General features: G+C 48.9%; 8 protein-coding genes across 8 annotated transcripts; 2 read left to right on the top strand and 6 right to left on the bottom strand.

Annotated features, from left to right (window-relative positions):
* Positions 1–127: 127 nt before the first annotated feature.
* Positions 128–980, bottom strand: EDB91DRAFT_1056246 (kinase-like protein; the record flags this gene model as incomplete). The annotated part of the gene is made up of 4 exons (XM_041313991.1): positions 128–346; positions 402–611; positions 670–738; positions 795–980. Coding segments are annotated over 4 exons (684 nt in total), but the record flags the coding sequence as incomplete, so codon positions are not given.
* Positions 981–4,184: 3,204 nt separating this feature from the next.
* EDB91DRAFT_1056204 (uncharacterized protein) lies at positions 4,185–4,676 on the bottom strand (the record flags this gene model as incomplete). Its single annotated transcript, XM_041313986.1, has 1 exon — positions 4,185–4,676. The coding sequence occupies one exon, from the start codon at positions 4,674–4,676 to the stop codon at positions 4,185–4,187; it is 492 nt and encodes a 163-aa protein (XP_041175243.1).
* Positions 4,677–8,736: 4,060 nt separating this feature from the next.
* On the top strand, positions 8,737–10,267 carry EDB91DRAFT_1083702 (uncharacterized protein; the record flags this gene model as incomplete). The annotated part of the gene is made up of 3 exons (XM_041315662.1): positions 8,737–8,960; positions 9,040–9,101; positions 9,150–10,267. The coding sequence occupies 3 exons, from the start codon at positions 8,737–8,739 to the stop codon at positions 10,265–10,267; spliced, it is 1,404 nt and encodes a 467-aa protein (XP_041175242.1).
* Positions 10,268–13,664: 3,397 nt separating this feature from the next.
* EDB91DRAFT_1144374 (uncharacterized protein) lies at positions 13,665–14,605 on the bottom strand. The gene is made up of 6 exons (XM_041319141.1): positions 14,374–14,605; positions 14,212–14,313; positions 14,115–14,143; positions 14,032–14,049; positions 13,914–13,974; positions 13,665–13,862 (listed from the first exon to the last, which is right to left on the bottom strand). The coding sequence occupies exons 1-6, from the start codon at positions 14,379–14,381 to the stop codon at positions 13,829–13,831; spliced, it is 252 nt and encodes an 83-aa protein (XP_041175241.1). The 5' UTR covers positions 14,382–14,605; the 3' UTR covers positions 13,665–13,828.
* A 222-nt stretch (positions 14,606–14,827) lies between these two features.
* Positions 14,828–15,733, bottom strand: EDB91DRAFT_1056231 (kinase-like protein; the record flags this gene model as incomplete). The annotated part of the gene is made up of 5 exons (XM_041313989.1): positions 14,828–15,046; positions 15,102–15,311; positions 15,370–15,407; positions 15,459–15,489; positions 15,548–15,733. Coding segments are annotated over 5 exons (684 nt in total), but the record flags the coding sequence as incomplete, so codon positions are not given.
* Positions 15,713–17,141, bottom strand: EDB91DRAFT_1144368 (uncharacterized protein). Its single transcript, XM_041319140.1, has 3 exons — positions 16,909–17,141; positions 16,143–16,843; positions 15,713–16,121 (listed from the first exon to the last, which is right to left on the bottom strand). Exons 2-3 carry the CDS (start codon positions 16,760–16,762, stop codon positions 15,752–15,754), a joined length of 990 nt encoding a protein of 329 aa, XP_041175239.1. The 5' UTR covers positions 16,763–16,843; positions 16,909–17,141; the 3' UTR covers positions 15,713–15,751.
* An 881-nt stretch (positions 17,142–18,022) lies between these two features.
* EDB91DRAFT_1250451 (uncharacterized protein) lies at positions 18,023–19,371 on the bottom strand (the record flags this gene model as incomplete). The annotated part of the gene is made up of 4 exons (XM_041323225.1): positions 18,023–18,300; positions 18,369–18,533; positions 18,589–18,728; positions 19,283–19,371. 4 exons carry the CDS (start codon positions 19,369–19,371, stop codon positions 18,023–18,025), a joined length of 672 nt encoding a protein of 223 aa, XP_041175238.1.
* Positions 19,372–20,855: 1,484 nt separating this feature from the next.
* On the top strand, positions 20,856–24,055 carry EDB91DRAFT_1295244 (glycoside hydrolase family 3 protein; the record flags this gene model as incomplete). The annotated part of the gene is made up of 12 exons (XM_041324907.1): positions 20,856–21,263; positions 21,375–21,491; positions 21,538–21,608; positions 21,658–21,891; positions 21,942–22,066; positions 22,121–22,688; positions 22,747–22,953; positions 23,005–23,325; positions 23,380–23,410; positions 23,458–23,633; positions 23,688–23,754; positions 23,813–24,055. The coding sequence occupies 12 exons, from the start codon at positions 20,856–20,858 to the stop codon at positions 24,053–24,055; spliced, it is 2,568 nt and encodes an 855-aa protein (XP_041175237.1).
* Between the last annotated feature and the right edge of the window lie 314 nt (positions 24,056–24,369).

Genomic DNA, 24,369 nt, shown 5'->3' with positions numbered 1-24,369 from the left:
ATGTACTTGAGACAGATTTCCACTCCAGCACCTCTATTTGCCTTGGTGTGCATCATCCCCCAGGAGGCGTAGTGATCGTAGGGCCTTCGGATCCTATCATGCTGTCTCTGTCGGTTGGTTCAGGACACTATGATGCCAGAGCTTGTCGTTCACATCCAACAAATGTCACAATTTCTCCAACCGACGGACGACTCGCACGAGGCAACCAACAACGTTGTATGAACTCCCAGTGCCCTGGCGCTATCTGGGAGTCCTTGGGAGGCTCCGGTTTCTTACCCTCAATGACTTGTCTCAATACTGCAACATCCTTCTTCACGTTGTAGTAGGGTACCATGCAAGTCAGTATCTAGAGCATACGCGACATGAACAAGGTCCTTCGGTCAAAATGTTACATTACTAACCTGCAAGGTGATACTGCCAAATGAGTATATGTCGCACTCGGTGGTGAGCGTGACTCCATCGTCTTCAACAAATAACTCTGCAGCTGCCCATCGGATATTCCCTCGTATGGTGCTCGTAAAATAGGAGGTACCGATGAACTCCCGGATGATAGTGGAGAGACCAAAATCAGCAAGACACGCCCGGCCGTTGCGATAAATCAAGACATTTGACTGGATAGTCAGGAGGTGAGTATTGAGAAATACAACTTCTATGAGTGGCTATACACACCCCCGTCAGATCACCATGGACAACTGATTCGCTGTGGAGGTATTGTAACCCAAGAGCGATGTCACTCAGCTGGTGCGTGGCAACAGGTCAGCAAGCGTCTGGGCGTGGTCGCGAAAAGGGCTTACAAGCGAGAACTTATCTTGAGCTGACAACACGTCTTGCTGGCGCTCAAGAAAGCTCGTGAGAGCTCCATTATCAGCCCACGGGCAAATCATTGCAGGGTGGGGACCGAAGTCGTTTGCTACTCCCCATAGCGGAAGAATACTATCATGTTTGAGACGGCCCCAAACTTTCAGCTCACGACGCACTCTCTAAGCCGAGTCATCGTTGGAAAAATGACACCCATGGAAGAGGACGTTACCTTGCCATTCTTCCGCGTCAATTCCTCGTTATCCGACTCGAACGCACGGATAGTCTTCGCTGCTACCTGTGTCATGTTCAAGATAATACCATAGGAAGTGTTACAAGCCGAGCCTACCGGAACGGACCCACTGGACGTCACTAATTCACACTTCCAGATGTCCCCAAAGCCTCCACATTTGGTCGGATATTGTGACCTTCCCTGGAGTTCATTGGTGAGATCTTCCAGAGAATCTAACGCCGAATCTGGTATCTCTTGGCTGGCCTCTTCCTCTGTCGCTGTTGTTTCTGAAAGTGAAGTGGAAGTCTAGGTGGCTGCGTGAATCAGGCGTCTATGTCAACAAAGTGCACGTCCATACATTCAGGAGCGACTGCGCATGATGTTGCGTAGTGTCACCGTGCTGAAAGAATGTGAGAGGGACGAGAGATAAAAGGAGAGACTGCGCACATAGAATGTTACGCTATTGCACTCTTTCCCCCGTGCGAGCTGGATTTCTTCCTCTTTGACGTACATTGCCTTGAATCCTTTGAGTCTGATTTCTTCCTCATTGCACCTAACTTTATCTTCCATGCGTCCCGCCTCCGGTAATCTTGGAAAAAGGTCACGTGCAATGCGTTTTTCTTCCTCCTCCCGTTCAAGATCTTCCGCTCTCTCCCTAGCCTCAATGGCCTGCGCATCCTTCCTGGCGTCTTCCTCCTCCTTCCATTCCAATTCCAAAATGGGGGAAGACAGGGGGCCCGGTGCTACTTTGTCGTCATGCCGGGGTGATGGCGTTTGTGGCTTATGTGTACTGTGTGGCTGTGAGCTCGAACTCGGTCGAGTCGAGGACGTCCGGGTTGTGTTTCTACAATTGGCGCTGATCGATTTGGAGCGGCTCTTATGCGTAGGCGGACTTGCAGACGTGTGAAGGTTCAGGATCGGCCGAGAAGCTGATATCGTTTGGATCTTAAGTGAGCTTGCAGTCGAGGTCAGTCGAGTCGAAGACGTCCAGGTTGTGCTGCTACGACTAGTGCTGGTTGATTCGGAGCGGCCCCTATTTGTAGGCGGATTTGCTGCTGGGAAGTGAAGCTCACTACGGCTGGGGCTGGGCCAAAGTCCTCTAGAAGACGAAGAGGATCGCGAAGTAGACATCAGACGTGGTGGGTTCTTCTGGGCTGATGGTGTTTGCGGCTTAGATGTACTCGACGGCCGTGAACTCGCGGCCGAGCTCAACCGACTCGAGGAATTCCAGTTTGTGTTATTATGACTGGTGCTGGTGCGACCCCTATCCATAGGCGGAATGTGAGGCTCGTTGCGGTCGGGGACTAGCCAAGGTCCTACGGAAGACGAAATAGACATCTGACGAGGTGGGTCCTTCTGGGCTGATGGCCTCTGCGTGCTCGATCGCAGCGAACTTGAGCTCAGCCGGGTCGAGAATATCCAGGTTGAATTGCTACGACTAGTGCTGATCGATTTGGAGCGACCCCTGTTTGTAGGCGGATTTGCTGCTAACATGTTACGCTCGCTAGTGCGGTGGGATATTAGCCGAGGTAGTGTCGCACGACTAGGCTCTGTCGCATCTTCGCGATTCCGAAATTCTTCCTCTTGGACATCATATATGCGGATCACCTCTGCCTCCCTGCGAAGGAGTTCTTCCTCTCGTCGATCGAGTTCTTCCTCTTTGGCGCGCGATGCCTCTTCTTTGAGTCTAACTTCATCTTCCTTGCGTTTCGCCTCTTCTGATTTACGCAGAATGTCTTGTGTTACACGTCTTTGTTCCTCCTCTAATCGCACCACTGCTAGGTCTTCCTGTCGTATGTAGTCTTCCGCCTTTTTCTCGTCATGCGCCTCCTTTCTCCTGATTTCCTCCTTTTCCCTCACAAGTATCTCCTTCCACATGACTTCGCCTTCTACTTCCCCCTCCTTCGTTTTCGTCTCATCCTCCCTTCTTCTGATCTCGAGCTCTTCGCACATGATGTCATCATCCACGCGTTCCGCTGTTTGCTCCTCGCGCCTGAGCTCGTCCTCCTTTTGCTTGGCCTCCTCATCCCGTTGAACACCTTCTCTCCTTTTTAGTTCTTGCTCGCGCCGAGAAACCTCTTCCTCTCTCCTTCGGAAGCTCTCTCCTCTCTGGCGAATCTTGCGCTCATCATACTCCCACCAATCAGAATCGCTGAGGTCTTCAGCATACGTGTGAACAGGTTGAGCGTGATAGTACCCGTAGCGCAAGTCTTGCGAGGAGGGTCGAGCACGGAGATTAGACGACTGCGAGGTCGACAGGACCTCATCCGGTGTCTGTGGGGAATGGGAGAGCTCATAGTGTATTTCGCACGGCGAGCACAATAGACCATCCCAGTCTTTGGGACTTGGGCTAGACTGAAAGCTGTCGCCACCCAAGAAGAATTTCTTGGCGGGGATTAGTCTGCTGGCAGACCGTGGGGGTATCTGCGGGTACGAGCTGTCTGAGGAGCGAGAGTACCCTATGGGGACAGTAGAGCTTAGGCTGTCTGAGGAGTGAAAGTACCCAACGGCGGGGACTGTGGAGCGCGGGCTGTGTGCCACTGAATAGGATAAGGGCGGTGGTGAATAGCGCTCGTCCAGCCGCTGAAAGGTAGAGGCACTGGTACTGGCTTCAGTATAGGTGTACGACGTGGTTCGCCTGCTATCCCGAGCTCTATATATTGCACTCCACTCCTGTTCTAGAGTCGAAATGCGATCCCGTGACGACCAGTGCGATGGGAAGGGAGATTCGCGCGGCTCGGTGGAAGACAGGATGTTGAGCACTGATGGTGCCCAATACGAGGAGGTAGTGCTCGCTGCGCTCCCCCGCCGCATAATAGTGAAGGCACGAGATATCTGGGCGCCTTCGTCAGGCGTTGACGGGAGCCGGAACTCTGGGGGGATAGATCTGCTAGAAAGGCTCGCTCTGTGCCGAAGACTTTCCCAGTCTTGAGCATCCGTACCTGAACGCGTAGATTCGTGCATGTCCTCTGGTTCGTCGATGGTGATTGAAGGCTTTGAACACTCAAGCCCTCTGTCTGTCATATCCAACATGGAGGGAAGCTTGTACGAGTGCACTCTGTTACGGACAGACCCAGCACGACCCTTACCGATATCGCGAGGTAATACATGGTCATCCTCAGGCTCCAAACGAGGCAAGTAACCTCTCTCGTGCTCAATCTCCATGGGCTCCCGCGGAATCCAGGTAGCATATTCGGGTGTGTTTCCAAAAGTATGCGACTCTGAAGCACCTACAGTAGGCTGCAAGGAGGAAGACAGAGCAGCTGTACCCTTGTTCAATCCTGTTCAAAATCGCATGTTGCTCCTTTATCATACCTTCTGACCAATCAAGATCTAATGTTTGACTGGCAGCATAACGGCGCTCTTGCCGCCCATGTTCTAATGCAATACGGAATTGTTCCTGAGCAATGTTACGGATACTCTTCATGGTAACAAGGTGTTCCTCGGTCAACCGCTCGCGCTCGACGGCACTGACTGCGGCTTTCGTCAGGGTATTATTGAGATTCTGCGTGGCTTCGTCGACCATGGAGCGCAAGTTATTCTCGATGTCGACTTTGAGGCGACTCTTCCATCGTTCGTCAGGCTCGAGATCAGTGGCGGACGGGATGGTAGAAGGGTCAGTGGGATTTAGAACCAAGGTCGCCATCACGCATGGGTGGCCACGCAAGGTAGGTGTGTGCTATACACAGATCAGCGAGGTAGAACGAGCTGGAATAGAGGTATGACCACACGAAGGCAGTCGACTGGGGCTGTTGAGAACGATTGTGCAATGGAAGATGAAATGAGGTTGGGTGGAGATGACGTGAAACACTGTCAAAAGATATAAGTCGGGTGGGCGGTGTATGGCGGTGTTACAACAAGCCTGTAATATTGTCGCGTTGGGGGTCTGCATATAGATATACAGCACTTACACAGCCGGTAGCGGATCAGGATTCACGATGAGCTGGTGAAGAGAAGGTGACCGCTGAAGACGATGTACGAGAACAACGATCATTGATTACATTATTAATGCCGAGGAAGACATGAACTGAACTGATAAAAATATGGATCCTAACATGAAGTTTAGCCTAAAGAATAAGCGTGACTAGTGACGTTGACTCTTACCCACCTTTTGGTCTATATCATATTTGAATCGTGTCATGGTAGGTATGAACGAATCCAGCCGCTGGCTGCCCAGAAGAGGGCACAGGCGTACATTGCCTCATATGCGCCCGACTTTACCGCACCCATTGCCAGCAGGTCCGCAGGTCAAACTAGCAGGAAAATACCACTGCTGAAGTCGCTTGCGGTAAATTCAATGGACCCGAGCGCTCGGAGTTGAAATTCTACGCATCATCGATTTATCCATCACCGCCTCGGCCCTCCCCCCGCAGTGGATGCCTGTCGATGTGAATTGCAATTGGCCACATTCTGCCAGGTCATGAACTGCGTAGTGTAAGCCCGTTGGCTTACCTGAGTTCCCATAATCAGCATAAATACTGTCCGAGATAATGAAGCGTGAGCTTTCATTATCACTGCCTTTTGGCGTAACGGTTAAGGGATGACAGTCTTGACTACTTACATCGTAGCGGCGCGAGCGCCAATCCCCGACTCGGCCGACACTGAATTGTAATTATGAAGGGCGCCAGCGGACAAAATTCTCAGCGATTTCAATCAAGGATTTCGAAGTTTCGTTTCGCTTCTTACAATCACTGCGTAATGTACATTCGACTCAAACCCAAATTACCAACGAAAATAGTAAACTTTTCTTTCCAGCGGGCCAACCCCATCAATTTTCGCTCCCAACAAGATCAGTACTCTGTCACTTGCATATACATGATGAAAAGGGGGGCCATAATAGACCATGATATACAAGGCGGACAACAGTTACTCCATCTGTGCAGTCTCTGATCTCTTAGATTTTATTCAATAATGCAGTTACGTTTTCGATTCTCCCTTTGCCATCTTCCTTCATCTTCCGCCTTGCACACTATGGTCTCCTTGCTATCATGTCTCAGATTCCTTGTCCTGAGTGAGCGAATCTAGGCTTCTGGTAGGCTCGTGACCAGCCTGGCGTATACTCAGACCACGGATGCTCGGCCTACGGCAAAATTCACACACATCTCAAAAACGCACGTAGGCAGAATGGTTACGAGTCTAGGCTTCTGGCCCATTTTCAGAAAAAGGGAAACTTTTCACGCGCACATGAAAATAATCGTCCGTTGTGAGGTCGTGAATTAGGAAATAAGTTCACGCGAATAGCTTTAAAGTTCTTGGAAACTTATCACAAGAGCTCTTTTGCTCACGGTTACTACATAGTAGTGATATTCAGAGTCGCTTCCTGAAATTTCAGTAAGCGCTCTAACACAGTCCAATGCACGGCATCCATGTGGCAATTTTGATGCGGAGTTTTAAGTGCAATGCCTGCCCTTCGCCCTCGTGTACAGCGATCTGAATGACTGCGAAGACTTGCGACTGTCCCCATATCATCCATGAGCGACCCACAGAGGATCACCTGAGGTAGGGTGAGAGGCCAAATGAGAGGGACAAGAGGGACTAGGGGAGGGACAAGAGGAAGATGCGCTGATTCAGCTAATGCCACGGATGCGAGTGCTCCTGCCCCTGTCAACATTCCTCCTGCTGCCACCAGCTGTCATGAATGTTACCAACTGCATCTAAATTTCGATTATCAAGCCTAAGAGACCCTATCCGATAAGATTAGATTAGATAAGATTCCTGATAAGATAAGATGGATAACCGATTAACGATCACTATCTTTACATCACATCTATACTAAGTCGACATCATCCATCTATATCCGTAACCATAGACATACGAAGTCATCACATCCTTAGAAGTCCTACAATTAGGCAACGGGTTACATCATAAGCATCTACACACCTCTATGATCGAACCATAACCGAGAGTCCTTTACGAGCTATCTCTCGAAGAGTCATCATCCCTTCACATCGCAGACCTTCACTTCCCACACATGACATGTTAAGAGTTACCTCTGTCATTGTTATGACCAACGTCCCTTAACCTAACTAGTAGGTGTCTGGAGTTTGGATCACACCACAGGACTCGTCTGAAGAGGGATAAAGCAAGGATAGATTTGAGAGGGAACGTCTAGGCCTACGATAACGTAAGAACGAAGAGGTTAAGTCTAAGGAGTACTACTGACTACGACCTAAACTATATACTACTCTCTAAGCGGAGATATCTGAGTATGAAAGGTAGTGATATATCTATATAAGATCATAACATTGCGCCTAGGGTATAGGGCGTCTTATCAACCAATCAACTACAAGGAGAAAAGGGTTCATAGGGTTAAGGGTATCGGTAATTAAGCAGGGTTCTCAGGGTACTGCTTCTATTCAGGGTGAACGGAGATTAAGAAGGGTGTGAGAGAGTTCTGTGACAAGAAGTCTCGAGCGGTGATTAAGGATCTCGATAAGAGATGGAATCTGGAGATGTATCGGGTACGATCGGATCTAGGGAATTCTCCAGGGTCTTCGGTAATGAGCATGCTTCTCTATGAGCGACGCTTCTGTGATAGAGGTTCAGGGTTTTAGCTGTGACTGTGCAACAGGTTCTTATGTAAGGGATTCGGTGAATGACAGAGGTAACTCTTAACATGTCATGAGAAGTGAAGGTGTGCGATGTGAAGGGATGATGACTCTTCGAGAGATGACTTGTAAAGGACTCTCGGTTATGGTTCGATCATAGAGGCGTGTAGATGCTTATGATGTAACCTGTTGCCTAATCGTAGGACTTCTAAGGATGTGATGAGTGTCGGATGTCTAGGGTTACAGATGTAGATGGATGACGTCGATGTAGTATAGATGTGAAGTGAAGATAGTGATCGTTAATCGGTTATCCATCTTATCTTATCAGGGATCTATCTAATCTAATCTTATCGGATAAGGTGACTTAGGGTTCGATAATCGAAATTTAGATGCAGTTGGTAACATTCATGACAGTCATTCACCGAACCCCTTACATTAGAACCTGTTGCACAGTCACAGCTATTTCCCTGAATCCCTATCACAGAAGCACCACTCACAGAGAAGCATGCTCATTACCGAAGACCCTGGAGAAACCCTAGATATGATTGAACCCGATACATCTCCAGATCCCATCTCCTATCGAGATCCTTAATTACCGCTCGAGAGAACTCTCTCACACCCTTCTTCATATCCGCTTACCCTGAATAGAAGCAGTACCCTGAGACCCTGCTTAATTCCCGATACCCCTAAACCCCTATGGACCCTTTCTTGTAGTTGATTGGTTGATAAGACGCCCTATACCCTAGGTGCAATGTTATGACCGTATATAGATATATCACAACCTTTCATACTCAGATATCTCCGACCCAAGTATAGTATAAAGTCTAGGTAGTAGTCAGTAGTACTCCTTAGACTTAACCTCTTTGTTCTTACGTCATCGTAGACCTAGACGTTCCCTCTCAATACTATCCCTGTTTTATCCTTCTCAGACGAGTCCTGTGGTGTGATTCAATCTCCAGACACCTACTAGTTAGGTTAAGGGACGTTGGTCATAACACCAGCACTACCACGGCCGCCACCAGCACTACCACGACTGCCACCAGCACTACTACTACGGCTGCTGCCAGCACTACTACTGTCCCCGTCCGCCCCCCAAGATTCAGCATCAAATGGGAAAGTGGGTGCATAGATCGCACCTTCCCCCTTGTTGCCTACCTTATGGCGCATTGTGGGGACTGTCGCATACTTTTCAGCGAGGACAAAAAGAAGAAGATCCAAACCATGCAGGACGACAACAGCAGCATGCAGCCTTCCGGCAAAGAAAAGGGTCGCATCCATGCCATCATCACACGGGAGGTCTTTGCCAATGATGCCCACTATAGCAGCCAATATGCTGCATATCCAAACAAGTTTGCAGTAGCAGTTGCGAACCATCTTGCATTGTGAGTGTTTTTTATTTCTTTCACTTTTATATGCTAATCTACCTAGTCTTAAAAAAAAATATCGAACACAATGAACAAGGTTTACCCAGACCGGCGGTGGAGTTGATCCCACTGATCCAAATGCAGCGGCCAATCTACGTGGTAAGTTTTTTATTTGATAAAACACGACTGATGCTGATTAGCTTGTAGAGGATGTACTAAGACAGCTTCCGACCTATGATGACCTTGATGAGTTGTGGTGCAGCATCCCATCATATGCCCCCCAGGCATTCTCATCTGATCCGAAAGTTGATCACTCTAGCCTTCTTCTGTCTATCATGCACATGAAAAGTGCTCCTGCTTCTACATCCACTGCTGGTAGCTGCCCAGCTCCGGATGACGATGAAGATCCTTATGATGCCAATGCCAATGCCGATGAACTGGGTGGCCCAGACCCCTCTCAGGACCTCCCTCCAACCAGTATCGATCATACCCAGCAGCTCCCTCAAACTGTGTCATCTGCGGATGACAATGACGAATATGACACCCTGGACAATAGCGCAATGATCACCGAGGTGAATGGCGGTGACAGTGAGATGAATGCTGATGCCGACGAAGATTATGAGACAGCGGGATATGAGACTGCAGTTCCCTATGAGAATCGTGTTGACAAGCGTCCGCGCCCATTCTCCCCTTTGCCACCTCCGGATACTATTATTCCACCTACAATGTCACCCCACACCCCAGTGTCCGACTTGCGCGCATCATTTACACCTCATGCAAACTGTGCCTTCAGCTGCACATCTCTTTCCAAGCCTCGCCGGCCCCCTCCTTCTATTGCATCCTCTATCAGAAGCTCATCAGTACAATCACGCTCTTCATCTGGATCTGTTCCCACACCTTCGCCGACAACAAACACATCATCCTCCACCAAGGCTAAGAGTGTCAAACACGTGCGGTCTGATATCGCCAATGTTCGTGACAAGGCACAGTTGCTTGCGCAGGGGGTAGTATCCGAGCACTACGCTGCGAAAGCAGACCAGAAGATGCTCAAGTTGCAGATCCATGAAAAGGAACGGGACCAGATGTTTTCTCTCAGCAAACAGTTGATTCAGCAGTCGAGCTCTTCACTTGATCATCAGCGCACGCTAGAATCAAAGAATGCCAACATTCGTCTCGAGCAAGCCAAAGCTCAAACACATGCATCTGAGATGGAACTTCTCCGCCTCAAGCTGCAGCTAGGAGAGCAGCAGCTCCAGCTCCAGCAGCAGCAGCTCCAACTCCAGCACAAAGTAGCCGTCGCCGAATCTTCATCGCACGCATCCTGATTGTACTTGTTTCATCATTGGCCACCATCGTTGACCGCTGCATGCCCGCGCTTGTTTGTACATCGAACATATGTTTTGTTAGCCGTCATCATCAGGTACTGTTGCTGCTGTTTTCATTTTCGCTTCGTTTCGTTTAGCATGCTCGTAATAGGCCTATGTCCTTTGTTGTTCGCGTACTAATACAAATTTCAATGGGATACCTACTAGTCTCTACGCTCTGCATCAGCGCTGTAAGGACTGTCGAGTAAGAGATTCATGAGCTCTATCCGATGCTGTTGACCTGGAGTACCATCAACAGGGTTATCACCTATACCATCCTCCACTGCAGCCACAAACTGTGCCCCTTCTCAACGAGCCCACTCGACCGTGTCTTCACTCTTGTGCTGTTCCTCAAACCGAACAATCATGTTGTGGAGAATGAAGCAACATAAAATCCAATAACTTGAATAGTGAAGGTCTTTTTCTGCAGTGATAGGGTGGCGAGGCTCCCGAAGAGACTGGAAACATCCTTTAAGAGCTGCGAAGGCATGTTCAACCCGAACCCGAACCTGAACCACGTTAAATTAACAGAATTCTCAGGACATTCAGAGTACATACACACGAAAGGTGATAATTAAATGTTCGTTGATTGCGTGTCAAGGCTCCATTCTGTGGTTTCTTGAATGGTAGAATGCACCACATCTCTACTGGATATGCGCTATCTGCCCATACCCAATGGTTGTCATCAAGTAGGTCTGCATGCTCCCGATAAAGCCGAGTTGATTGAAATGCGTATGCATCGTGCGTGCTTCCCGCATGGCCGACAGAATAGTCAGCTATAAGGAGGTTATGCGGCATGATGACCAACTGTGACAAAAATTAAATCAAACATACGAAATCGTGGGGAAAAAAAAACCTGGCAGTTAAGAGAGTAGGTACTTTTCCTGTTGAAAAATACCTCACCGTGAAGCCCAGGCTTATTCATCAGGTTAGCTGCAGATCCGTTGATGGCAAATATGCCATTTCGCCACTCTGGGCAGGTCTTGTCCTCTACCCACTCACGGGCCTTCTCCGCATCATCAGAATTGGCCATCGGGAAGGATATAAACTTGTCATGCTGATGTAGCAGTGCTACCATTACTCGGTTTGTACAATTGGTGACAGACCCAACACCAATCCCCGCCCATTGGGCGATATCCTGATTTGAAGCTGCATTTCCATAGTGCCCGGCACGATTCAGGAAGACAGCAAGCTGTAGGGCAATGAGGAGCTGACAGTTATTTGAATTATTTTGAAAAATCAAGTGACTGCTGATCTGATCTAAGATGGCATCAAAAATATCAGGGTTTACACGCAATTTCTGGCGAAACAAATCGGGGTGATCCTCGGCAAAGTGAGTTAAGAGCTGGATCTGTGGAGCTCGTGGAATAGGGTGATTTGGTTGATTGAAAACATCCGAAGCTTCAACCTCGTCGCGAAGAGCAGAGATTGCACCAAGGAGGCAACTGTAGTGTGTGATCATATCACCAGAGTTACTAGAGTTACTAGAGTTGCCGCTAAAGTCAGAGAAATAGGGGGATATTGGGGAGGGTGGGGAGAGACTCATGATAGAATTAGAATCGGAGTCCGAGTCAGAATCATCTTTCATAACATGATCATAAAGAGCCGTTGCTACCTCCAGAGTAGCAGTATCAATCTCCTTGAGGAGTTGATTGTGAATGGACCAATGAGGGGGCATGGTATGAGTCATTGCAGCGGAGCGGAGTTTGAATTCATCTCTTGCCTGTTGAGCGCAATGTCGAGCTCCACACTACTAGCAAACACACACTGTGATGCTTGCAAAGCTTCAAAAACGCACCTATGATTCCTCCTCTCACACTGAATTTGAAGAAGACGCAACAGATGTAGATCCTCGCACAGCACGTACCAACACACAGGTAGCAAATGTGCCACTGGCAAGTACTCAAATTGCCGTCACTTTCTGGTGTGTTCAAGTACCCTCGACGCCCACAGAGTACGAAGACTCCACCAGCTGCCGCAGAGCTCAAATATATTCATGACGAAGCACCTTATCTGCATCTGCTCTCATCTAATCCCGAAGCCGACGATAACAAGCCCTATGTGAACCTTCTGTCATCTGATCCCAATGTTGATCACACACTCCGCCTTCTGTCAATCATAAAAAATGGTGCTCCCGTGGTACGCAAGTCACTCCTCTTGCAAATGATGATGCTGACACATTTGTTCACTTAGGCATGTTCCTCGTGCACCAGGACTCCATCCCTTCACGTTGCGAGTTGCTCTCACACCAGTACTCCATCTCCCCGAAATTTAAGCCACTGGCATGCCAGTACTCTGTCTCCTCGCATTTCAAGTTGCTCACACACCGGTACTCCATCCCCTCAGTCTTCCTGCTCGTAGATGCACCTTGCGCATCAATCTGTTACAGCTTCTACCACATGCATTCTCCCTGACTCGTTTGCACACGTTTGTCCATCTGCGATCCAGCATCTAGTGTTCATGCAGTATTCATCAGATTTCTCCGGGTGCGTGTCCGGAGAATCCTTTTACTGGCTAATCCTTACGATCTGTGCTCTCGCGAGGCTAGTGAGACTAATTAGTGGTTCTTTTGTATATGTAGACTACGAAAATGTCTACACTGGTGCTTCATGAAATTTTGACCAGGGCAGCTAACCCTAACCCTACCATAAGACTTAAGACATTTTCTCTGAGCGTCTTGTTTGAACGGAGCTTAAAGTTCACAAATTTCAAGCGAACTTTTGAACTGTCATGGTGCATCCTGACTCTTCAGGATATGTTTTAAATCCTACTCTGAATGACCCTAGTAATAAGCCTGCTAATCCCTGAGCCCATTCCTTTGATGATGTGTAAGAATTGATATTGTAGGTGTTGCAGAGTATTTTGTCACGAAAGCTTTGCAAGTCTCTACATCGTACTCCGTTGGTTTGAGAGTTGAACGTCGAGGTGAAAATTGTTCTCTCGAGTCCAACATTCTGCAATATTGTAGCATATGTAGCATAATTTCAACAAGTGCTCCTTACACCTTCGGACGTTTTCCACCGTCAATCACAATAAGAGATGTCTGTACACTACGTTTGCCATTGTCTTTTCCTCTTTCTCTCTTCCGAATAGCGATCGAATGTCTCGGGAAGATCGCCATCTTCTGAATCATAAGACACAGGTACAAAGCCATCCATCTTCCAAAACGTTTTTTTTTCGGCTCCAAAGCATAACGAGTAGCATTTTGAATACCGACGACGCCAGTGAAATGAGAATGCAGAGGCCATGGTGATAAAAGCAGAGGAATACAGTTAGGATATAAACGTGCGATCGCATGTGGAGCTCGGTGGTGTGCAATTGTAAAAGGAGGAGTAGAGACATGGAGATAAGTGAACCGCCCACGCAAATAGGAGACTGCCGAGCGCACAGCGATAGCGAGCGCTCAAGCAAAACGGACAACATGTGGAGCTCAGGTGGAGCACAGACAGGAGAGTCACGCGAATTGGTTCCGCGGGATCAAACGTTTCGTACTTACATATGTTAGATGACTTCAAGACGTTATTACATCACTCTCTCGCTCCGAGAAATGATCCACCTGAACAAGTCTGAGTAAAGAAACTGACTGCACGAACGAGAGTAAACACACCATGCATGCAAAACTCCAGGTATCCAACCCAAGATCGTAAGACAGATATTAATCCAAAAGTCTGGCGAAATGACACCCTTCACTGGATTGAAACGGGGCTGGGCGAGGATTTACTTACCTGCAGTACATCCACGTTCTATCGTCGCACCACAAAACAATGTTATTAGGTAGGATGCATGAAAAGGTCGTGTGTATACTTACTGAAAAATACGGCTACTGGTGGGAGGACCCTAGGAGTGATTTCAAAATCATAACTCATTAAAACAGCTACTTGGAACGCCGAGAATAGCGGACTCACAGCGCAACAAAATACAAGATGACATCCGAGGTGGGTGAAACAGTGGTGGCCATTTGAAGGATATTCTTTGAATTACGGGCAAGTAGAGGAGGCCTTGAGTAGCTTGAGGATGTTAAATGGATTTGGACGTTGTGTCAACTGTTACTTATACTGACTTGGGACCCTGACATACGTCATTTCTGTTGGAGTGGCATATGTCATTAGATCGACTCCAGTGGTGCATTCGTAGGAAAGATCAATTTCGGGCTATGGCATGGCTACGGGTGAGACCAAGGGCTAGGATTGTTCAAGTTTGAGTTGTACATGTGTTCTCGGTAGGTTCTCGGCACAGTCACAGACATTTTTGGCTTTGGGAATGTGCACGCCGGTGTACGCCCGTTGGCTTACCTGAGTTCCCATAATCAGCATAAATACTGTCTGCGATAATGAAGCGTGAGCTTTCATTATCACTGCCTTTTGGCGTAACGGTTTTATAAGGGACGACAGTCTTGACTACTTACAGCTGGAGACGGAGCGGATATATATATGCGTTCAACGTCATCCACTGTGGAACTTCCCAGGGGAGCGATCGAAGAGAAGTGTTACATTCTGATTGCATAAATGTCTGTTAATCTGTTCAAGGGGACAGAGCTTTTCGTTCATGTCCCACAAACTCTACAATTTCTCCAGCTGATGGGCGACTCGCACGAGGCAACCAACATCGTTGTATGAACTTCCAGTGCCCAGGCGCTATTCGCGACTCCTTCGGAGGTTCTGGTTTCACACCTTTCATGACTTGTCCCAACACTGCAATATCCGTCTTCAAATTGTAGTAGGGTACCTTGCGCGTCAATACCTAGAGGATGCACAAAGTGAACAAAAACTTTCGGTGGACAATCCAAGTTACTAACCTGCAAAGCGATACTGCCAAATGAGTATATGTCGCATTCGGTGCTGAGCGAGATTTTATCATCCTCTTCGCATAACTCTGCAGCCACCCATCGGACATTCCCTCGGTTGCTGCTTGTGAAATAGGAGGTACCAATGAACTCAACCATGATAGTGGATAGACCGAAATCAGCAAGGCATGCCCGACCGGTGCTATAAATCAAGACATTTGACTGGAGAGTTGGGACGTGAGTGATGGGAATTAAACCCTCTGTGTGCAGCCGTACACACCCCTGTAAGGTCACCATGGACAACTGATTTTCTGTGGACTGAACCATCATGAGCATTCAAAAACCCGGGCGCAGGGAAAGACGGCTCACGGTATTGCAACCCAAGAGCAACATCATTCAGCTGGCGGTTGACAGGTCAACAAGTCTCTGGAAGTAAGTATTCGCAAAAAAGGGCTTACAAGAGAGAACTTGTCTTGAGACGACAATGTGCCTTCTTGTCGCTCGAGAAAGCCTGTGAGAGTTCCGTTGTTGGTCCATGGGCAAATCATTGCGAGGTAGGGCCCGAAGTCGTTTGCCACTCCCCAGAGTGGAAGAATGCTATGATGTCTAAGACGGCCCCAAATTTTCAGCTCACGACGCACTCTCTATAATCCGAGTCATCATCATTTGACACACATGGAAGAGGGCATTGAAATTACCTTTGCCTTCTTCTTCACCAATTCCTCATCATCCGACTGGAATGCACGGATAGTCTTCACTGCTACCTGGGTCATGTTCAAGATTGGTACCATAGAGGAAGCGCTAAAAGCGGAGCCTACCGCAACGGTTCCACTGGGCTTCGCTAAATCACACTTCCAGATATCCCCAAAGCCTCCACAATTGGTCGGATACTGTGGTCTTCCCTGGATTTCATTAGTAAGGTCTTCCGGCGAATCAAGCTCTTCTTCCCGTCGCGCCAATTCTTTTTCCCGTCGCGCCAGTTTTTCCTCTTTCCTCCGGATCTCCTTCTCTTTGGCGTGCGCTGCCTCCTCTTTGAGCCTAACTTCCTCCTCCTTGCGTCTAACTTCCTTCTCCTTGCGTTTGACCTCCTTCTCCTTGTGTTGAACTTCGTCTTCTTTCCTTTTCGCCTCCTCAGACTTTCGCAAAATGTCTTGGGCGAGTTGTGCGACACGACTTTCTTCCTCAGCTAACCGTCTTCCTACTTCCTCCTCCCGTTTTCCGAGGTCTTCCGCCCTTTTGTCCGCCTGCACCTCCATCCTTCTGACATCCTCCTCTTTCTTTTTCACAAGCGTCTCCTTTCGTTTGATTTCATCTTCTTTGCGTTTAATTTCCTCCTCCTTCTCTTTCCTTTTCCCCTCTTCTGTAGACGGAGCGTCCGGTGCCACTTTGCTGTTCCGCATATGGGGAGATGGTGTAAGTCGACTAGGCTGCGGTCCAGAATGACCCCAGCGCTCCCAGTCTTGCTTCTGCTTTTCTTCCGCACGTCGGCGCGTTATCTCTTCTTCGCTGCTCGCTGTGTTCCCTTGGTGTGCTATACTGACTGGACGAGACATCTGGGCATCTTCTTCAGGCGTGATAGACGGGAGCCAGACCTCGGGGTGTTGTCTGGTTGAAAGGCTCGCTTTGCGCGGAATTCTTCCGCGTTTGATGCTGCCTCGAGCAGATCTGGACATGTCGTCTAGTTCGTCGATGGGGGGGAAGGCTTTGGGCGCTCAAACCCCGGTCTTGTGAGTTACTTGAATTCTACTCGGGTGCTGTTGACACATCAGGGACGGGCACATGCTGTAGACTCTACACTGATCCAGGACCCGAAACTCACGGGGATGAGATCAATGTCTTGGATGATTTCGTCATGACAGGTCTCAATTCAAGCTCCAGCACGACAGTAATTCTCGTAGGCGGACAATCTGCAACACGTACCCGCCGTTGGATGTTCGGCTCGCAATCAAGCACCAGATGCCGAATCTGACGGTCTCGATGATATGGCCAGAACACTACCCATTATGCGACACTTTGCTATGGTCAACACTTGCTTTTCTTCTGTACTTTGGTGCCGTTATGGTTGATCACAGCGATGACGATGAGGGGCCTTCTTCCTTGAATGACTCCGATTCTCTGTTGAACTAACCTCACATTCTCTCGGGCAGCTCACAGGGTGCCAACAAGTTAGAGGCATGTTTGTGTGCATTCGAGGGCTTGTTAACCTCAGTTAGGGCTATATGTGCGGTAGGAGAAGGACGAGCGCACGTGGTTATCTCTTGCTGGTATAAGTCGATGTTTTGTATTTACCCTATAATTGCAGTACGCGGGCGTGCGTCTCGCCTCCTCGTGTCGCCGCGAAAGGTCTAGCGCGGTACGCTGTACTAGGGGTTCCAAGGCAGGGACTACGCATTCGGGGTCTCTATTGCCCTTTCATATGGCTTAGTCAGCATGTAGACTAGGTTTCCAGCATGTTCGTAGCTTAGCTTCATCATCATCGTAGCTGCTTGCCTTGCTCTTGGCTTAGGCCGCTGGCCCCTACTCCAACGTCTTTCTTCCTCCTGTTGTCTGTTGCCTTCCTCTTTCTTCCTCGCAATCATCTCCTTCCGGATGATGTCTTCCTTGCTTCTGGTTTCTTCATCCTCCTTTCTTCTGATCTGGAGCTCTTTGTGCTGCGCGTCTTCCTCCTGTCGCTCGACCTTTTCTTGTCCGACCTAATTTTGCTTGGCCTCCAACTCCCGTATGGCCTCCTCTCTCTGAGTTGTTGCTTATGCTGGGCAACCTTTTGCCCGCAGTGTTCCCGTAGTGCATGTCTCGAGAGAAGATCTGAGTACTACTGAGGTTCGCCGACTCGGATTTCTTGACGGTGATAGGTTCACTGGTCGAAGATGGGTTTACGTGTGGGCGTGAGCTAATGCTAAAAGGACGAGACATTCAGGTGTGATAGATGGGAGCTAGATCTCTGGGACGACGGGCCTAGTGAAAAGGCCTGATGTGTCTAGGCTTTCCCGCCTGATTCTGTGCTGAGCATCCCTGGCTAAAATCGCAGATCTAGACACGTTATCGATGGTGGGTGAAGGCTTTGTGTGCTCGATATCTGTATGCAACGAGAAGAGATGCTTGTATGATCCCACTCCGCTACTGACAGATCCCTTGCCGATACCGTGAGGTACGGGGCGATTACTGGGCAATTCTGATGCCTCTGCAATTGGTTGCGAGGGGACGAAGGAAACTGAGCAGCTTTGTCGTTGCGGTTCCATTCAATCCTGTCCAGAATCGCATGTTGCTTATTGACCATACTTTCCGGCCACCCCCAATTTAATATCTGGCCGGCAACCCAACGGCGACGTCGCTCACGTTCTAGTGCAATACCGAACTGCTCCTCGACAAGATTACCGATGCTCTTCATGGTAGCAGAGTATTCCTCATCCAACCCGCTCGCGCTCGATAGCGCTGAGCAGGGCTCTTTTCAAGGTACCGTCGAGATTCTACTTGGCATCATCGACCATGGAGCGCATACTGTTGTTCTCGATGTGGGTTTTGAGGCGGCTCTTCCATTGTTTGTCAGGCTTGAATTCGGCAGTGGATGGGAGGGACGAGGATTGGAGAAGGTCGGCATCCACGTCAAGCAGAGATTCGCGGGGTATGTATTGGAGAAGTCTGGAGTCAAAGTATGATTACATGAACCCGTGCGTTGCGTAGGCACGACTGGTCACTAAAGAATTTGTGTATGGTTTACGGTGAGCCAGTGTAAGTAAACTGAAAGTAAGTATAATTGTAATGTTTTGATGATATCGTCCTGTTTCAATTCAAGCTCTAATGTTTGCGACAGTTCATTCTCGCAGCCAGAGGATCATCGTCTCGAGATTTGATCTGGCACAGGTCATCCCACACAACATATCAGAATGGACACGTTAATTCGGCACGAGCCTTGCCAGTATCGCGAGGTGACATGTGGGTACCCTCAAGCTCTCGGGTGGCTAAACGAGAGAAGTAATCGGCCTCGTGCTCAAAACTCCGTGTTCTCCTGCGGAGTCCAGGAAGTACGTTCGGGTGAGCCACCAGAAGGAAATTCTGAAGCATCTACGATAGGCTGCAAGGACGATGAAGATGAAGAATGAGCATCTTTATCTTTATCTTTGCGTTCTCTTTCAATCCTGTTGAGAATGGCCTATCGCTCCTTTATCATTTCGTCCGACCATTCCCGATCCAACGTTTGACCGGCAACCCAACGGCGTTCCTGGCGCTCACGTTCTAGTGCAATACGGAACTGCTCCTCGGCAAGATTACGGATGCTCTTCATGGCAGCGAGGTGTCCATGGACCAATCACTCGCGTTCGAGTGCGCTGACTGGGGCTTTCTCGTGGGGCTCTGTTCGGAAGAGTGTCACCGTGAGAGGAGGTATTGTACGATCAGCGTTTTAGAATGCGCTGGATGAAAGGAGTGATTACACGAAGACAAAGCCAAGTTTGGCTGTTTGACAATGATTGCGACGAGGCGATGATGTTAGGTAGAGATGACCTCGAACATCAGAAGACGATCAATCGATCAAGATGGATGGGTGGTGTATGGGCGGTGTTGCGATATGCCTGTGATGTGGTTATGCCTCGTGCCAGTTAGGGGCCTGGGTATAAATAGTTGCGCAGCTGGTAGAAGACCAGTATATATCTGATATCGATATTAATGGGGTGGTATACCCGAGCTGATCAGAAGAGAATGAGATATTGAACTGAAACTGGTGGTGATATATAAGCGTAGGGACTCTGATTAGTCTCTTACCAAACAGGCTTTGGTCTCTATATTTTGAATCCTGTATGGATGAATCCAACTGGTCAGCGAGTCTACGGCATAGGTATTAGACGCACATGGTGATTTTTATCCCCATTCTACCGCAAGGCACGAGCTAAACTAGCAGGAGGTTCTGGAAGGTCTAAATTTGCTCCAGAGGGGCTAGTCTCCTAGATAGGCCAATGAAAAAGGCAGTCGTTCTTGCTGTAGTGATTTTGGGGTGGGGGCTACAGTGTAGATTAGGCTGCAGTCACTCAGGGTGTTAAATAAGCAATTCCAGATTCCACGTCAGATTCAGGATATGCTGTGTCTGTCGAGACTCGGCCTTTGCGCCCTCAGAAAGCCTACATCCTCGCAACTCACGGATGGGATGGTCGAGGAATCAGTGTGGTCTACCGTAGTCAAACCATAATAGAAGGAAGACAGTCGTTCCTTCTATAGGGAAGGTAGGGAAAGTAGTTGAGATCCGCGGAGTATAAACTGGAGAAGTCTGGAGTTAGAGTATACGAACCCGTTGGGCGATGTGGGGTAGAGATCGGCGGTGCCGGTGAGTACTTGAGTACCAGAGAATCGAACCTACTCTTGGTCACCAAAGTAACTGATCCAGGACCCCGAAAGTCACGACATGACCATTCCTCATCGAATTCACTGAAGCCTTAGGATCATCTTGAAATCTCTCATATCTCGAACACGTTAGGCTTCATGCGGGTTTTCCTTCTTCACGCGATCCGTAAACCCATTTTCCGTCAGAATGGACGCGTTAATTAATATTTGAAGGGCTTGCTTCTTTTTCTCGTGATTGACCCGAACTGGCGGAGCAAACACTCTGTATGGCCAGCTGGCAGCCGTTATGACACGCATCCATATCGTCACGGGGGTTCGTGTTCGCTTCCAACTGAAATACAAAAGTGCCGGTTCGCTCATAAAACGCCCTAGTAGTATTCTTTAAAGGTGGTGGTTCTCTAACTTTTTATTTTACTGTCATCGCGTGCAGCCGCTATGCTATCCAAGCTGCTGTCGTTGTTGTGTATAATTCCCTTGGTTTTAGGTGCACCGGCCTTGGGTCCCTCTGCTGGAATATCATCTACTGTAGGTGGTAATTTCAGCGCTACTGGCACTAGCACTGGTTCCTATTCACCGTTGACAACCTCATCCAATTCTTCATCAACTTCCATAACATTTTCTGCTTCCGCCAGCACCTCAGGCGCGTCCACCACAACTGGTGTCATCACCGTTCCACTCTCTAGTTATGCATTCACTCCCTACCCTACACCTACTCTCAACCCTCGTCCCCCGGTTTTCCCCGCAACTGATCCTTTGAACCCTCCCGATATTAGCAGTGATCCACAGGTTGTACCCGATTTTGCACCTGCATGGGCCTCTGCCTACCAAAAAGCCAAAAACCTCGTCAGTGCATCCCTTCTAATGATATGATCGTCTTGCCAGATTCATCTTCAATCTTGAATCAATTTCCGCAATCAATCATAGCGGCACGTGCTGAATATACTTGGTTCCTAGATATCAGATTATACCATTGAGGAAAAAGTAAACATCACCACTGGTGTCGGTTGGGCGAATGGTTTATGCGTCGGCAACATCCCACCCAATAAAAACTTCCCCGGATTGTGTCTTGAGGTACGTAGCTTCAATTTATGACGTGTTTGTCTCATAGTTTCGCTAGGACTCCCCTCTCGCCGTCCGTTTTGCAGACTTCGCAACTGCATTCCCAGCTGGCATTCAGGTGGCGTCCACGTGAGTTATCTTCAAGTTCGCCGACATAATCGTCTAATATCTGTGACAGCTGGAATCGCGCTTTGATGCGTTCTCGTGCCCTGGCTTTAGGTCAGGAGTTCAAGGGCAAAGGCGTCAACATTGCTCTTGGCCCCATGATGAATATGGGTCGCATCGCCCAGGGTGGACGCAATTGGGAGGGTTTCGGTGCTGACCCTTTCCTGACTGGCGAATCTGCGTACGAGACAATTCTAGGCCTGCAACAAGGCGGAGTACAAGCCACCGCCAAACATTTCATAAACAAGTTCGTCTTATTTGACACCCGTCTGCACTTGTACTTATATGTCCCCCTAGTGAGCAGGAGCACTTCCGTACCCAAGAAACGTCAAATGTTGATGACCGGACTCAACATGAAATTTACGCGCACCCGTTCTTGCGCAGCGTCATGGCTGGCGTTTCGTCCGTCATGTGCAGTTACAGTAAGTCTCAATCACGTTCTATACCATTCACATCACCTGAGGCTTCAAACGCAGACCTCATCAACGAAACTTACGCATGCAACAATGACAAGATGCTCAACGACATCTTGAAGCGGGAGTACGGTTTCCAAGGGTTCGTTCAATCTGACTGGTCGGCGACCATGTCGACTCTTTCTGCTGTCACAGGGCTTGACATGACCATGCCCGGCGATGTCACCTTTGACTCTGGCGACTCCTACTTTGGGGGCAATCTCACGGACTATGTAAACGATGGCTACATCAGCATGGCTCGCTTGGATGACATGGCGACGCGTATCATCGCTGGTTGGTACTTCCTTCACCAGGACGAGGACTACCCTGCTACGAACTTCAACGCGTTCAATCCGAATGATGAAGCCACCAACAAGCATGTGAATGTGCAGGAGGACCATTATAAGCTTGTAAGGGAGATCGGCGCAGCTGGGACGGTTCTGTTGAAGAATACAAACGGCGCGCTGCCATTGAACAAGCCGAGGAACTTGGTATTGATTGGAAGTGACGCGGGTCCAGGCAAATCCGGCCCCAACGAATTCTCGGATCAGGGTGGCAGTGATGGCATCCTGGCCATGGGCTGGGGATCTGGGTATGTTCACCCTCGAAAATACCTGCTATGATCCCTGTGTGCTGATCGAGTGCCGCAGGACTGGCTACTTCCCTTACCTTATTTCGCCTCTCGAGGGCATCCAGGAACGTGCTCGCCAGGACGGCAGCAGCGTATTCTGGGACTTTGACGACTGGAACACTGCTCTTGCTAGTAATATGGCATATGGCCAGGCCGTCGCTCTGGTTTTCGTCGACTCTGACTCTGGCGAGGGTTATATCACTGTTGATGGCAACGAGGGTGATCGGTACGTTTCTTACACTTCTATTAGTGATGGTGATGTTCATTTCCTATGCAGCAAGAACCTCACTGCATGGCATAACGGTGATGACCTCATTCTTGCTGTCGCTGCGCAGAACAACAATACCATAGTCGTCGTGAACAGCGTCGGCCCGCTCATTATCGAGCCCTGGATTGAGCACCCTAACATCACCGCCGTCGTTTGGGCCGGCATTCAAGGCCAGGAGGCCGGTAATTCTATTGCTGATGTGCTCTACGGCGCATACAACCCATCTGGAAGACTTCCGTACACCATTGCCAAGGATCCCGCTGACTATTCCGCTCAACTCGTCACTGGTGGTTCGGGAAGCGAGATTTTGACCATTGATTACACCGAGGGGTATGTACTTTTGACCGAGTCTGCTTTGAATGATTGATAACACGATAATTGCAGGCTTTTCATCGATTACCGCCACTTTGATCAAGTGAGTTTCCCGAATCTTTACGCTTTCAGGTCCTAAACAACAAATAGGCAAATATCACACCTCGCTTCGAGTTTGGCTTCGGCTTGAGCTACACCACGTTCTCGTATTCTGATCTTTGCGTGGATCCTATTCAATCATGTGACGTTGATCAGGCGGATTTGGTGGCTGCTTGGGAGAACGGGGGAGCTTCGCCCATCGCTGAAGGGTCTTCTGCTGCGCTTTGGTGAGATTTTCAGGACTAGTGACGGATCTGCAGGCTGATATAGCTATGCACCAGGCTCCACGAGCCAGCATTCCGGGTGACTTTCAAGGTCACGAACACTGGATTCGTGTCCGGGACTGAGGTTTGTGAAACCTGTCGATCTTATCGTTCGTATCCTCACGCTCAAGCCCCTCGAACAGATTCCTCAGCTCTACATCCACCACCCGTCTTCAGCTAACGAACCTCCTTCAGTCCTGAAGGGTTTCACAAATGTTGAAATCGACCCGTACGCCACAGAGCTCGTCTCGATCACGCTCTCGCGCTATGATCTATCTATCTGGGATGTCGTGGCTCAGGGGTGGCGCAAACCAGACGGTCAGATCACGTTCTCTATTGGGGCGAGTAGTAGAGACTTTAGACTGCAAGGCAATATCTCTATTTGATTTTGTGCTTTGTGTTTTGTGTTCGTGCGTTGCTTGCTCTTGTTAGGTTTTTATCGTATTTTGGCGTAGCGCTAGTAATGAAGCATTGGTCTGCTCCGGGTAAGTATTGTGCGATCGAGTACGTTAGGGAGTCACTGTGCAAGTTCCTTCTACTTCAAATTATGGTCTGGCTAGGGGAGACTACTTCTTCCCGTCATCGAGTCTGGACATACCGAGTCCGACTTCAATCTAGCATACCCCCACCCCATCCGCAGATGCTCTCCTAGGTTAACACCGACACCAATGCTAGATGTCCGGACCATAACGGCAAAATT

The sequence above is a fragment of the Suillus paluster genome (genome assembly GCF_016628075.1).
Source record: "Suillus paluster strain FC165 chromosome Unknown EDB91scaffold_43, whole genome shotgun sequence".
NCBI classification, from domain to species: Eukaryota; Fungi; Basidiomycota; class Agaricomycetes; order Boletales; family Suillaceae; genus Suillus; species Suillus paluster.
The sequence above is the reverse complement of the archived record's forward strand: the minus strand, read 5'-3'. Positions and strand labels throughout refer to the sequence as shown.